A 14,189-nucleotide genomic window follows, 5' to 3' on the forward strand; every position below is an offset into this window, starting at 1 on the left:
GATTCAGTGTATTCTTGTATGAAAAGTTTCAAAAATGATGAAAATCAGCATCTTTTTCCTTGACGTCCGTTTAAGTGCCACCAAAGACAATGCCAGACACTCTATGCCTAGAGGTAATTAAACAGTCTTCCTTCTCCCAGACATTAACACCTGCCCTCCCCCCCCCCCCGCAAAAAAAAACCAGCATAAGCAGGACACGGCAATGCTAGAGAAAGTCTGCTGAGCGCATCACCTGAAAGTGACTGCGCAGAACTGACAGGGTGGTATGCTGCCAAAACGGATAGTTCTTTGCCACGTAGATGGTACAATGCGAAGGCTTCTGGGGCCCTTGTGTGTCAGTCTTCTGCAGGGTAGAGAAAGGCAAAAACATTCAGTCGCTTTCAAACAAACTAAAAACATAAAGAACCCTCCCCCAGTGGATACCACTACTGCCTTTAACACCGAAAAACACGCACAGAACAGAACTGCATTAGCAACGAAGACGGACAGCCCTATGCATTTTAAAGACAGTACCTTCATTTTCATCATTGTTAAATAGTTTTGACCAATAACTTTCCAGGAATGACCTTTTTTAAAAAAATGACTTCACCTTCCCTTTGGCTGGCATCATATAATTCTTCAGTCGCAGTCTAAGGTCATGTGCCACCTCCATGAGATACTGTGAGGACCGTATCAAGGTCTCATCCACGGGACCAACGATGGGCCATGAAGCGTACATAATTGAGCCAGGCTTTTAAATACAAGCGAAATAAAAAGGTTCAGGGAGATTAGACAGTATAACTATTTTATGATTCTTGATTACAACTGCACACCAAGGCCACCGTCTGTAATTGAGTGTTCAAAGTTCAGACCTTGGCCCCACATGGCCCACTTCCATTGCCCCTGATCTAATGTTCCCTAGAATTCAAGCTGTGAAGTCTGACTCTACATTCTTAATTAGCATCCATTTGTACAAGCATATTAATACCCACACACATATGCTCACTTTCAAAGAAAATTATGTAATGCTAATGTGCCTAAATTTAATCATTATTATATAAATTATGCACACTCTCAGTTTTTATCCTATTAACACATCCAGTACTGAAAGTATGGCTCTTTGGTATATATACCACGAGTGCATTTTTGTACTCTTCATGCAGCAAAATATGCAAAAGAGTCTGGTTAATAAGGTTGGAAGGGAGTTATTAAACCAGCCAATCTGTTTATCTGTGAGCAAGGGAGAAATAATTGAATTTATCTTTGCAGTAAAAATGTTAATATAATATCCCTGAATATGCAGCCCTGTATGTGCCAAGAATTTTACATAAAACAAGAATATTTCCACAAATATACACTTCTGTCTTTGTTTTTAAGTAGTTTGTAACATTTATATCTTTCTCAATATTTTCACCTCTTTAACAAACAGCTGGAAAAAGAATATTAGTTATACATGTATTCCAACATATATCTGAATATATTTAAATGTATTAAAACACTTCCTAACAGGAATTAGGTGATAAACAACGTGCATAGAGTCAATGTTTTTAAAATATTTACACTGTGAATACATAAATAAAGGCACACACGATGTATCTGTCTAAAAAGGAGGCAGTTAACCTGTTGCATAATTACGATGATGAATCCAACATTATTCTTAAAATACTCATTTTCAGCCTCTTCCTCTTAAGCAACATTACCACATTTATTTAATGAGACAAGACTCAAAACTCCCACCACATCTTCAATGCACGAAGATACCTTTCCCAGGAGCGCCCAGATGTGCTCGCACACGTGCGGACAGAACGGAGCCAGGAGAAGGGTCTGAACTTCAATGAACCGGAACACGAGGTCTCTGTGCATCCCCTCGATGGCCAGCTCGCGGTACTTGTCTTTCGCGGCCTACGAAATTTAAATAATTTACCATCTCTCTCCCAATACTTCTTTAAAATAAAATTAAAGAGAAAAAATTTAGTATCTCTCTTTTAATGCATTTTTAAGTTTTTAGTCTTTTAAAATTCCATAATGAATTTTTGTGAAGGTATTACTCCAACAATTTGCAAATAAATGTGTATCAATCCTTGCCCAAAGGATACTATACTTTTATGAGTCTTGAGAAAAAGGTTTTTAAAAGACATTTTCTAACAGACATGAAAGCTGAATGAATTTAAACTATATTAAAGACAATGCTCTGAGCAACATACAGAAAAGATACTTAAGTATCAAGAAAAGGCTATACATACGACACACTGCTATGCTCAGCATTTACCTTTATTTAACCACATCTATGAAAACCAAGTTTCATAAGTCCCAATGCGGTATTTTACAAAAGTCATCAAGTAGAGCTATATTTTTACTTTAAGTACTTCTGCCAAACTTGAGGAAATACTGACACCTTGTGGAAAACCTCAGAAAACATTTGTTTTCAAACTAAAAACAGTTACAATTATGCCTTTATTTCTGCCTTTTTTTTCTCAACTTAAAAATGTTTTTCTGGAAAGTACTACTGATTTTTAGATTTCACCTTTTTATTAATGCTCATAGCACAACTAGAAACAGAATTATTTATGTTAAATGAACTCAGTAGAAAAAATACCAAAGGAAACTATTTACAACCACAATTTATTGAACATTTAAGTTTCCTAACAAAATTTCCAGTCTCCACTTTAGATGAGTTATTATGTTATAGCAGGAGGGAAAAAGGGCAAAAATACATCATATTCACATTGACATATTTTACAGCTACTTAAAAAAATTAATAGCCTACCTGCAACTCAAAAAACCCTGTTTTCAAAGCTTCTTTAAACATCATCTTTTCATAGTTTTGATCTGTTTTTATAATTCCTGCATTCATTTCACTATTGAATAGGAAAAAAAGGTTACTGAGTGGAAAGGCAAGCATAGATAAGTACGAAAACCTGCTGCATATACTCAGAAACGGTAAAATGAGAACAATGCCCGAAACACTTAAAATTGTCCACCACAAAACCATCCTTGTGTTCCTTAAAACTGCCTATTGTCACCGCCCTATTATCTACGTATCCACCTTTTTTTATCCTCACCCAAAAACATGCTTATTGATTTTAGAGGAAGAGGTAGAGAGAGAGAAACATCGACTGGCTGCCTCTCTCCCATGCACCCTGACTGAATCTGCACCTAGGCATCTGCCCTGAGCAAGAATCAAACCTGTGGCCTTTCAGTTTATGGGATGATGCTCCAACCAACTGAGCCACAACAACCAGGGCTTATGTATCTACCTTTAGGTACTTACTGTCATCTGATACTTGCTTAGAGCTCCTGCTTATTACAACAACACTGTTAACCCTGTTCCTATTTAAAAAGTCTTTGATGGAAGCTTCATTATGAAGCCCAAAATGCAATATAAAAATAGGTTACCAACAGTTGTAGTCAGGTTTAACTGCTGCATTTTAATCAACTGACACTGAGTATTTAGGAAAAATTTTCCCAGGGTACCACAGGCCTTTCATAACCTGGCCTAATCTGGCCCCCAACTTGTTTCACCTCCTACTTCTGCCCTCCACACACTATACTTCAAACAAATACCACACTCTCTCCAAGTTTCTCCTGTCCTTGCAAAAATCCTGTCTACTTTTCAAGAAACCCAGAACTCACATACCATCTAAATCCCCTCAACCTTCATTACACTTGTCAATGGTGGGAGAAGTGTTTTTGTGTCTTTCTCTCCTGTGAAACAAGGAAGGGCCGAGTCTTACACATCCTTGTAGACAAGTGCATAGGATTGTTTCTGATTCACAGAGGCTGACAAATGTCTTTTGAAGGGAAAAGAAAATGATAATTCTCCATTTCTTTTCATCTACTTTTCCTTGAACCATTCCACCCTACTTTAAGGCAAGAGAGCATGGTAAAATGGTTAATGGGCACTGGAGAAAGACTGAAGTAAATTCATAAGCCAAGTGAAGTTACTAGCTTTAAGGAATTTATTAAAATAATTTTTCTAAGCCTCAATTTCTTTAACTGTAAAACACAGCTAAAAATATCTTTATTATATAAGGTTGCTAAGAGGCTAAGATCAGATAATGGACTGAAAGTAATTAGCACTGTACCTGGCACAAATAAGCTTTCAATAAACAGTAGCTATTATTATCATCTAATTTATTTTAGGGGGAGGGGGAAGGAAACTTAAAAATGCACGAGGACTGAGCAACTCGAAGGCACAAAGTGGCTGGAGCCCACGGATTACCTGGCGAAAACACGATCGTTGAAGGTGCTGTCAGGACCACTTCTTAGGCTATCCCGGTTGGTCACCATTTCTTTCACCCACTCCACCCAGGTGTACAGGCGGAGAATACCTGCATCTGCCATGGTTTCCACAAAGTTAGCATCTTCAACCGTGTCACCAGCATCAGCCAGAGCCAAGCGCATTCCTGGAGAAGAAACAAAAGCAATCAATAACTTTAAAACTTGCTTACTGAAGATCAACTATGTGTCCAGGTGGGTACACTGTGAAGCCTACGTATAAATTAAGAAATGACCAGTGCTTTAAAGGACTGCCATGGATCGACAGCAAAAATAAAATTCGCCAGAAGTAGAATCCCTAAACCATCTGCATTAATTTGCATACACTTAGCATACAATATGTGTTTCTTCTCAGGCATGTTGCGTTAATGAGATAAAGTGATCTTCAATGAAGCAAAGGGAAAAAATAATAAACTGGGGACAGCTATGCCCATCAACATCTCAGCCTCATTTAGAGACAGCAAAACAGGGTATTTTAGTGCATGAGAACACACACACTGGTGCTTTATGCGTGCAAATATGAATTTAGTTCTTAGCCCTTACGGTAGATCCTTCCAAGTCTTCTACTAACAAAATTTTACTTTTCAACCAAAATCTTTTATTCTAAAACACTGGGGAAAAGCCATCAATAAGAGCCCAACAAAATAAATTACAGGACGTCCTGGCCGAGGAACACTACGTTGCCGCTAAAAGCAGTGCTGTGTTACGGAGGCGGCATTTTTCTTTCAGCCTCATGAAGCAGCCTCTGCTAACCGCGGCTCTCCTTCTGCAGCGTCCTCAGCTCTCCCACGTTTCACAGAACTAAAAAGAGTTACTGGGGCCTCGCTCTGGATTAGGCTTTGGCTTAGAGGAATGTTGTGGCTGGTCTGAGCTTCCACCCAGACCATGAACACTTTCATATCGGCAATAAGACTACTTTGCTTTCTTATTATTCCTGTGTTCACTGAAGTAGTGCTTTTAATTTCCTTCAGTAACTTTCCCTTTGCATTCACAATCTGGCTGACTGCGGAAAGCAGCCTAGCTCTCAGCCTGTGGCGTCCTTCAACACACTTTCCTCACTAAAACCTAATCATTTCTACCTTTGCTGTAAAGTGGGAGACGTGTGACTGTTCTTTCACTTGAACACTTAAGAGGCCATGGGAAGGTTACCAATGGGCCTAATTTCAATACTGTTGTGTCTCAGCAATTTTTATGTTTTAATTACTACAGCGTTTCTATACAAAGAAAACATGAACGCTTTTGGTATACACAAAAGAGAAAAGCAGTAACATTAAAACAATTTTAAATTGCCCTGTATAATTGAGGAGAATCGAACTCTATGCAACATCAATAACTAAAAAGTATACTCACCATCAGCTGAAAATTTGTCAATGGCCTGGGTCAAAGAGAGAAAGTTGCCTGTGGATTTTGACATCTGGAATAGAAAGCCAATGAGTAGACATTAGTAAGTCTGTCCATAAATGAAACAAACCAAATCTACCACATCAAGTTAAATGTGTTAGCCACAGTCAGATAAAGACAAAAAAGATTCGAAGTGTGAAAAGAAACAGACACCCTAAACTAATTTTTCGGAGGTGAAAACCGAAGTCTGGGCATCAGTGGTTCACACGGGTCGTTCAGTAGCAAGTGGGGGCTGGGATAGGCCCTCCGGTCTGACACGTAGCCCACCTCTCTTTCCGCTAGACTAGACTGTTAGTTTATTCACGTGGAGTTCCACTAGAACTCTGGAACACCTCGGCTGATCACAGAGGAGAGCTTTATATTAATTAGTCATTCAGAAATACATGGGCTGGACCACAACATCAGAGTTAGGGTTTTAGGGAACTCCCTGTCATTAGGGTCACAATTAATTGGTTGTTCAAATGGTGCCCTGCCTGAGGGCAGCACCTCTGAGAAGGTGCTCGCTGTGCACAATCTAGCCATCTTTATTATTGTAAATTTTTTTGTCTTTATCATAACTTTACTGATACCAAAGAGAGGTGATTACTATATCAATTTCCCACTACATGGCAATAAAGTATCTTGTACCAATAAAACCAGTACAGTGTATAATACAACAACGTTGACACCAGAGAAAATGTCATGTTATAACAAACCCCAAAATCCTATTATTCGCCCTGGCTGGCGTAGCTCAGTGGATTGAGCATGGGCTGGGAACCAAAGTGTCCCAGGTTCGATTCCCAGCCAGGGTACATGCCTGGGTTGCAGGCCATAGCCCCCAGCAACCGCACACTGATGTTTCTCTCTCTCTCTCTCTATCTATCTATCTCTATCTCCCTCCGTTCCCTCTCTAAAAATAAATAAATAAAATATTTTTTTAAAAAATCCTATTATTCTAATTTGGTGGCCAGTCACAGTATAAAACAAAAAACAAAAACCACCAAACTGTTTTCTCAACTTAATGAGAAAGATGCTCTTTACGTTTCCTGTCTCTGTCTCTGTCTCTCTCTGCTCCACTCATAATTCATGTCACCTTGGTGAATCTAAATACAACGTTATAATAGGTAATGGTATAATAAGTAGGTCCCTCTGCTCAATTAATACTATCTACCCTATACATATAATTTTAAAGATAAAACTTTATGACTTTCATATTCATTCTTTAATTTAAAAAAGAGTGTAACTTCCTAAATTTGAAAAGCTTTCTGCAGAAATTTGAACTTTCAGGAGGCAACAAACCTTACCTTCTCAGAGTTCAGGAGAAGATGCCCATTTGCTCGCACAGCTACAGGCCATTTGTCACTTTACAGGTAAATGTTTAAAGACAGAAAAATAAAGCTTAAAGACTGTGGTTAAGGCTTAACATTTTGAGATAAATGCTAAAAGATTCATAAAAGTTTGCTCAGACAAATGTACAAGGATGTTTACTAGGCCCTGTTTGTTAACAGGAAACAAATGAAAACAATGAAAGTGTCCATTAGCAAAGGACGGATTATAAAAACTATGGTACAGGCATATAGTGAATTACTGTAAGTATTTAAAAAACACAGGCAGGGCTATCTATGGATTTAAAAAGATCTTAGAAATAAACATGTACATGAAAAAACATGAGAGAAACAGTATCTACAATATTGCATCTTTGTATAAATTAAAATATAAATAAGCAAATAAGCACAGATATCTGATGTTGGTGTAATTGGCAAATTTATACCCTGCACAATAGCTTCTTATATATTTGAAGCCATAAGACACCTGTGTCAATAGGCAACGAATTTAGTCCACATCTTTTTCAGCACTCACCTTTGTTCTGGCCACATAGCCACATGATTGTATAGGTAATACGAAAGATGATTAGGAACAAGATCCTTGCCAGAGACTCGAAGATCCACAGGATACCAGAACTCAAACTCTTGCTTTAACTGATCTAATTTTTCCTTTGGGATCTGAGTCTTAGGAAATGGAGAGTCCTTAAAGAAAATATAATCCCAAACTTCCTTGGTCATCTGCTGCGGTCTGTATTAAAATAAAACAAACAAAAACAACGACAACAAAATAAATAAATATATAATTTTTTGGAATCATTATTTCATTCCAACCATGAAGTAGGAATCTCTTAATGTATTTAGAGTAACATATGAGGAAAATGGACTCTCATAAAAATGAAGGATGGATAATAATAACAGAAGAGGAACTATCACTTGTTCTCAGTTCAATAGAAAAAAATGACAGAATTCTGCTAAATGAATTCTATTTTAATATACTTTATTGTTATTACAGGTGTCCCATTTTTTTCCTACCATTATTCCCCTCCACCCTGTGCCCCCCCACCTACCATCATTTCCTCACCTTAGTTCATGTCCATGGGTAAATTAATTCTTATGAAAACTAAATATTAGAAGAAAACCTTTAATATATAAATCACAGGTCACATATCTTGCTGACAAACTAGACTTCTTTCCCTTCTCCATTTACCAACCTGATGCCCAGTGGAGACTCGGCCTGTCCACGCAAGTCCCCGCCCTGCAACAGGTGGGCCACGGTGTAAAATGCCATGTAAATAGTGGAATCAGAGAGTGATTCAATCAGCCACTGTTCATCCCAAGGCAAACGCGTGCCTGCAAGACAAAAAGAAGAAAATTAATGCATGAGGGACCTAAAAGACACTTCATCTATAAATCTACATTTTAAGAATAGATCTACTGCATTTACAAAGCTGCTTGTAGAGGAAGTTTATACATTTACTTGAATAACTAATGAAAATAAAACGGCAAACACAGAGCAAGCTGGGGGAGAGAAGGCATGCTTCTCCCACCAGGTAGAGACACCGTAGAGGACAAGAGCTCAGTTTCCCTCACCCTCTAACGGGGAGCTCTCGCTTCCAATTCAGAAAGAAGAAAGGGAATTAGACAAAAGCATTAGTTTGCCAGTCATTCCAACAGAAAAATCTGAAGTTTGCTTACCTAAACCGTAAGTTCGTGAGCAGGCATGCTCTTGGAGCCAAGCTAAGGTAGCTTCAAAATTCCTCCTGGTCTCCTCACAGAATCTGAAGAGAACAAAAGATCAAGTCTCGCTCTTCACCGTGACTATCTTCCATGTTTCTCATCCCCTTTCCCTTCCCTCAGCACCGTCTCCCATCTTACGTTTCCAGGTTCTTCAAGCACTGGGATGTCTGCTTTTTCCAGTTCTCTTCCCCATAATCCAAGTACCTGGGAGTACACAAATTAATTAGAAAAAAAGTAAGAGCCAAAAGGCTAAGGAGAGTGACTGCGGGAAATTGCTTTCTGCCGTAGGAGAGACTAACCACTGGTCGCACAGGGCCACGACGCATTCATCCGCAGACCTGGACATGACTTGTCTCTCTGGTTCCATGTAAATAAACGCATCTCCCTAAATGAAAGTAAATAAAAATCTATCAGATACTACGTCAAGTCGATCTTTATTCCACAAGGATAACAAATATGACTTTTAAAAAATGCTGTGCCAATAATAAAAACCACACACTTTCATTGTATCATCCTTCTTCCCAGGGTAAAGTTACCTGCCTTATTTTCTACACAACACTTGCTTTTGAAAAGGTGTGCATCGTCATCAAATGGATTGCCTTCCCTAGGTAGAATATTCCTCCTCAGTGGAAAAAGCAAAGCTCAGTTGTTTCTAAGCCTATGGTTTGAGGGTTAGGTTGTCTATGACATCCTTTTATCCTTGTTATAACAACAATATAAATAAAATAGAAAATGAAATGCATAAAACTTTAATTAAATGCATTTTTTAAATGGACACACAAAAATTAAAACCAGAAAATACTGTTCCTAAAGACTTACAGTGTCGTGAAAAATTCCCACTGGAAAACTGACTGAGAATATTATTTTTTACCAAATATAAGTATCTCTTCATGTATTATAGCCCCAAATTTATTAAGCAAGGATAATCTTTTATAATAATATTCAGCATTATTATTCATAAAATGACTCATTGCTCTGTGTTCTTAAATGCAATTCCTCATGCTGAACTTCAACAGCTAGGACATTTGTTTAAAGACAGTGAATTAAAAACAGATATTTAACTCTGCTCCCTCCCAGAATTCTAATAAAAGGACAACAAAGAGGTTTCTTTTTAATGGCATGAACCTACAAAGACCAGATGAATGGGAGCAGAACCCATGTCCACAAATCTGGAAAACCAAAAAGCAGGATGAGTGCTGTGTAGCAGACTGAAGAAAGCTAGCTGGAGGCTAAGCCAGCGGCAGAGAAAGCCACTGAGCAATCCAGTTTGCGTAACCCCCAAAACTCAGGAAGTGGTTGCACAAGACAGTTCTGAAAGAGGCAACCTGAGGCCTCGAAGAGAAGGACTATCTTTTAAAGAAGGAGTCAGCCCTGGCTAGTGTAGCTCAGTGGATTGAGCGTGAGCTGCAAACCAAGGGGTTGCCAGTTCTATTCCCAGTCAGGGCACATGCCTGGGTTACAGGCGAGATCCCCAGTAGGGGCCACGTGAGAGGCAACCACACATTTAAATAAGTAAAGAAAGAAAGAAGAAAAGAGAGAGAGAGGAAGGGAGGAAGGGAGGGAGGAAGGGAGGAAGGAAGGAAGGGAGGGAGGGGGGGGGGGGGAGGAGTCAGAACCCCACATTCCCAAATCCCATACTATGCTGACAGGAAACTAACTGACCCTCCCTGTGCTAACAGAACAATGAAGGTTTATTCTCTGGAGAGGATAAAAGAGTCTCCCAACCAGAGGACAAAGCTGAAGATATGAGTGTCACAGTGAAAACAGGGACAAAGTGAAAGTCAGCACACTGAGTGTTGGTACCCACGCTAGCGAACTTCTCCCAATTCAGCTTCCAGAATGCTCAGTTAGCTTAGACCCTTAGACACTTTAAGCCAGAGATGGGAGAATCTTCTGTGGGGAACCTAACAAACCCAAAAAGCCCTCACTAACATCAGGGCTTCCCCAAGGCACAAATGGCCCTTCCAGATCTGCCCAACAAAGCCCAGTGACAAGTCCTACCTGCATCCATCCCAAAAGGGTCCAATAACCTTTCTGTGCCCGCTCTTAAATAATCAAGTTTTCCTCAGAGAAATAAGAGATTAAGATTTCACATCTCTGTCAATTGTATCTCAATTCTTAAAAAAAAAAAAAAAAAAAGATTTCACATCCATACAGCAAGAACAGCCTATAAAAAGTCGGAAAACAAGAATAAGCTGCTCAGGTGGTTCTGAGTGGATGCCCACTCAGCTGGGTGAAGGGTGTACAGGAACTCATCATACTGCTCCCCACTTATTTGTAAGTTTGCTATTCAAGAAGATTTTTAATGCATTTTTAGAAAATTTTATTTATATATACACATGCACACACAACTACCAGATATTAAAAAAACACAGTGAACAAAAACTCACTGATACACACACACACACACACACACACACACACACACAGTTGAGGGACTCTCCCAGAAAAGCAAAAGAACTTCCAGAATTTAAGAGGTCCAATATCTGAATCATATGAATTCACAAAGCACAAATAAAGAATAGGAAGAGATGAAATAAAAGACAAAAATTTTCCCAAAATTAAGAATACAAGTTTTCAGACTGAAGAAGCCCAAAAAGCAACCAGAAGAATGAATTAAAACTGACCTAACCCAAGGCGAGTCACATGAAATTCTAGAATACTGGGAGAAAGAACAGTATTTCACTAGCTTCCAGAAGGGGGGGAACACAGGTCACTTATGAAAGATCAATTATTACCAGAATGCTTTCAGACTTCTCAAAAGCATCACTGAACCAGAACACCATGGGTAATGCCCTCAAAATTTTAAGGGAAAATTATTTCCAAGCCAGAATTCTGCACGCAGGTCATCAAGGGCAAATAAGGACAGAATAAAGATATTTGAGACATGGAAGGGCTCAAAAATTTACCTTCCAGATACTTTTCTCAGGAAAGATATTAGAGGCAGAGCTTCACTGAAATAAGAGAATAAGTAAGAAAGAAGCAGCCTGGGAACCAAGGAAACAGAGCGGCGTCCAAGCCGAGGGCAGCAAAGGAACTCTTCAGCAATGGCGGAGGAAGACCGCCGAGGACACCGGTGCCCCAGGACGGCAGGAGCCGGCGCAGACTCAGACCCGCCCGAAGGCCCTGAGAGTGTGCTCTCTCAGATGGAACCTGGAGAGCACAATGCGTCTGAAGGTATTGAGAGCAGAAATGAACAGATGGGACAGAGTTTGGGACAGCGTATTGAGAAGTATACTTAGAAGTAAGGAAATTTTTGCCCTGGTGGGTGGTTCAGTTGCCTGGAGTGTTATCCCATGTAGGTTGTGGCTGCGGGTTCAATCCCCAGTTGCAGTGCATACAGGAGGCAACTGATCTATGTTTCTCTCGCACATCAATGTTTCTCTCTCCCTCCCTGCTCTCTCTCTAATATCAATAAACATCTTTGGGTGAGGATTAAATAAAGGTAAAAAAAAATTTTTTTGAAAGAGACAATTATTAACGTAGGGAAAACCAGAAGCTACAGAACAAAAATTCTCATTGTATACACTGTATCAGTCATGTCCCCAAAAAGTAAACACTGACTACTGCTCTCACATAAAGATGGTACACCTACACCAGGAAGATGGGGCATGGAAAGGTGTACATGAATGTGTGTGATGTTAGAGAGGAAGCCACAAGGTGGGAGGAAGAGTTAAATTCTGACCTTTCATAGTAGAAAGTCAATGGCTGGTGCCAAACCGGGAAAAATAAAACCAAGGTTATACTACAAACGTTTAGATTCAAGATCTGTAAGACAGAGGGAAGTCAATACTAAAATGGCTGAAAGTGAGCCTCTCCAAAAAAGAGACATTTAAGAGAATGTGGAAGGATAAAGAGGAAACTGGCTTTTTCATTTTAAGAAGCCTTACAGACCACTGTCTCTCTGAATTATGGGTATATATAACTGGCAAAAATAAAAGTTTAATTTAACAAGTAGTTAAATAGCTCAATAGAAGTTACAGCAAAAATGAAGATGGGGGGAAAAGTAAAAAATAAAGCACTACAGAAAGAGAGAATTGTAACTACTAGCATCTCAAATGGCCAAGCCAGAAGCATGTTCAAGTTCTTTGTATGTGCTTTGCACCTGTCTATTTTAGCACACTCCTTTCATCAATGTTGCAGGTAGAAAATTCAACTTACATGAATTGCTAATAGGTCTATTTTCTGCCACAAAACTATACACTGTCTTTAATAAAGCTCACGGTCTTACTGCAGACCCATTGTGCTAATAAACACTGTAAAGTCTGTCTATTAACTAAAAGCTTTTCTCCTAAAACAGCCTTCAGAGGATAGCCTATGACGTACAACGTCAATCATCTTTTTCTGAATGGTCTTCTTTACGTCTTGAACCTTCTGTCCTTTAAATCCATCTGCCAACATTACCTAAAAGGAGGAGAGTAAGGAAAAAACACATAGAAAATAATTAAAATTGGCTTTGTGTTCCCTTCCCCAAACTTTTCCCTAAGTTTACTTCCACCCACCAACCCAATATATTTCTATGGTGAAATGTATCACATAACCATAATTTTTTATTTTGGCACAGCCTGAACAACTAATATTTATAACACATTTGTTTTTCTTTTAGTATACTTAGGATAGCTGTCAAGAAGATGGCCAGGAAGAAACACTCACTTCCTTTCCACTTCTCAGTTTTCTGTGTGGAGAGAACGCCATGACACCAACTCCCCTCACTCCCGGAGACTCTGGGAGAAGGGGCTGCCCACATCCAGCTCCGCCCCACTCAGCCTTCCCTTCCCAAATCCACCTGTCACCAACAAGCTTTCCCCTTTGCTTGGCCACGTAATAAACTTAGCTCTGAGAGGAAGGCCTACCGTTTTGCAACTCTGCCTTTTACTTAGTGGGGAAATTTAATTCTAGAGCAAAGCAGCAGCTTGCCATCATCACAATTCTAAGCCACAATCCCCTTTCCAGGGGATTCCAACTCACCTTCCTCTGCCTGACTTCTGTATCCCTCAAATAGATTCTAAGCAAAAGACACAAGCTCTTTTTTGAACTTCCAACCCTCTAACATTACCGAAATGCTTTGTACCTATTTAATTCATCATTATGAAAGTACACTTCTGGATCATTATGATGCAGTGCTGAAGGGCACAAATCCTAGAGCCAAGGTGCCTAGTCTGGGTCTCAGTTCTGCCACTGGCAGGCTACCTGACTGATCTAGGGTAAATTACTTAATCTCTTAGTGCCTCAGTCTCCTTATCTGTAAAATGGGGGAAATAGTGCCTACATCATGAGGTGATTTTGACATTTAAATAAGTTAATGTGAAAGTACTATATAGGTACTGGCTTTTATTATCACCCAAAATGTGTAAGTCACTTAAAAAAAACATAACCAATTCTTTGTTATCTAGAAAAATGACAGTAAAGATAAAAGTTTTTTAATTCTCATTCACGTCCTTAAATATCTTCATTTTAACTATGTACAGTGTCAGATGAGCACTAGATTTA

The 14,189-nt window shown here is 39.2% G+C and overlaps 1 protein-coding gene across 2 annotated transcripts in view; it reads right to left on the reverse strand.

The window, feature by feature from the left end:
• The window catches only part of LARS1 (leucyl-tRNA synthetase 1), a 55,415-nt gene that overhangs the window by 14,567 nt on the left and 26,659 nt on the right, over positions 1 to 14,189 (reverse strand). For both annotated transcript variants that reach the window (XM_028527356.2, XM_036014479.1), the window contains exons 15-27: positions 13,026 to 13,103; positions 8,999 to 9,084; positions 8,838 to 8,903; positions 8,658 to 8,740; positions 8,174 to 8,312; positions 7,498 to 7,710; positions 6,942 to 6,999; positions 5,608 to 5,671; positions 4,202 to 4,385; positions 2,747 to 2,837; positions 1,741 to 1,881; positions 590 to 730; positions 233 to 343 (exon numbers count right to left, since the gene is read on the reverse strand). In XM_028527356.2, coding sequence (XP_028383157.1) covers positions 233 to 343; positions 590 to 730; positions 1,741 to 1,881; positions 2,747 to 2,837; positions 4,202 to 4,385; positions 5,608 to 5,671; positions 6,942 to 6,999; positions 7,498 to 7,710; positions 8,174 to 8,312; positions 8,658 to 8,740; positions 8,838 to 8,903; positions 8,999 to 9,084; positions 13,026 to 13,103 — 1,455 coding nt within the window. The remainder of the gene's footprint in view (positions 1 to 232; positions 344 to 589; positions 731 to 1,740; positions 1,882 to 2,746; positions 2,838 to 4,201; positions 4,386 to 5,607; positions 5,672 to 6,941; positions 7,000 to 7,497; positions 7,711 to 8,173; positions 8,313 to 8,657; positions 8,741 to 8,837; positions 8,904 to 8,998; positions 9,085 to 13,025; positions 13,104 to 14,189) is intronic.

Source organism: Phyllostomus discolor, chromosome 13, assembly GCF_004126475.2.
Source record: "Phyllostomus discolor isolate MPI-MPIP mPhyDis1 chromosome 13, mPhyDis1.pri.v3, whole genome shotgun sequence".
In the NCBI taxonomy this organism is placed as follows: domain Eukaryota; kingdom Metazoa; phylum Chordata; class Mammalia; order Chiroptera; family Phyllostomidae; genus Phyllostomus; species Phyllostomus discolor.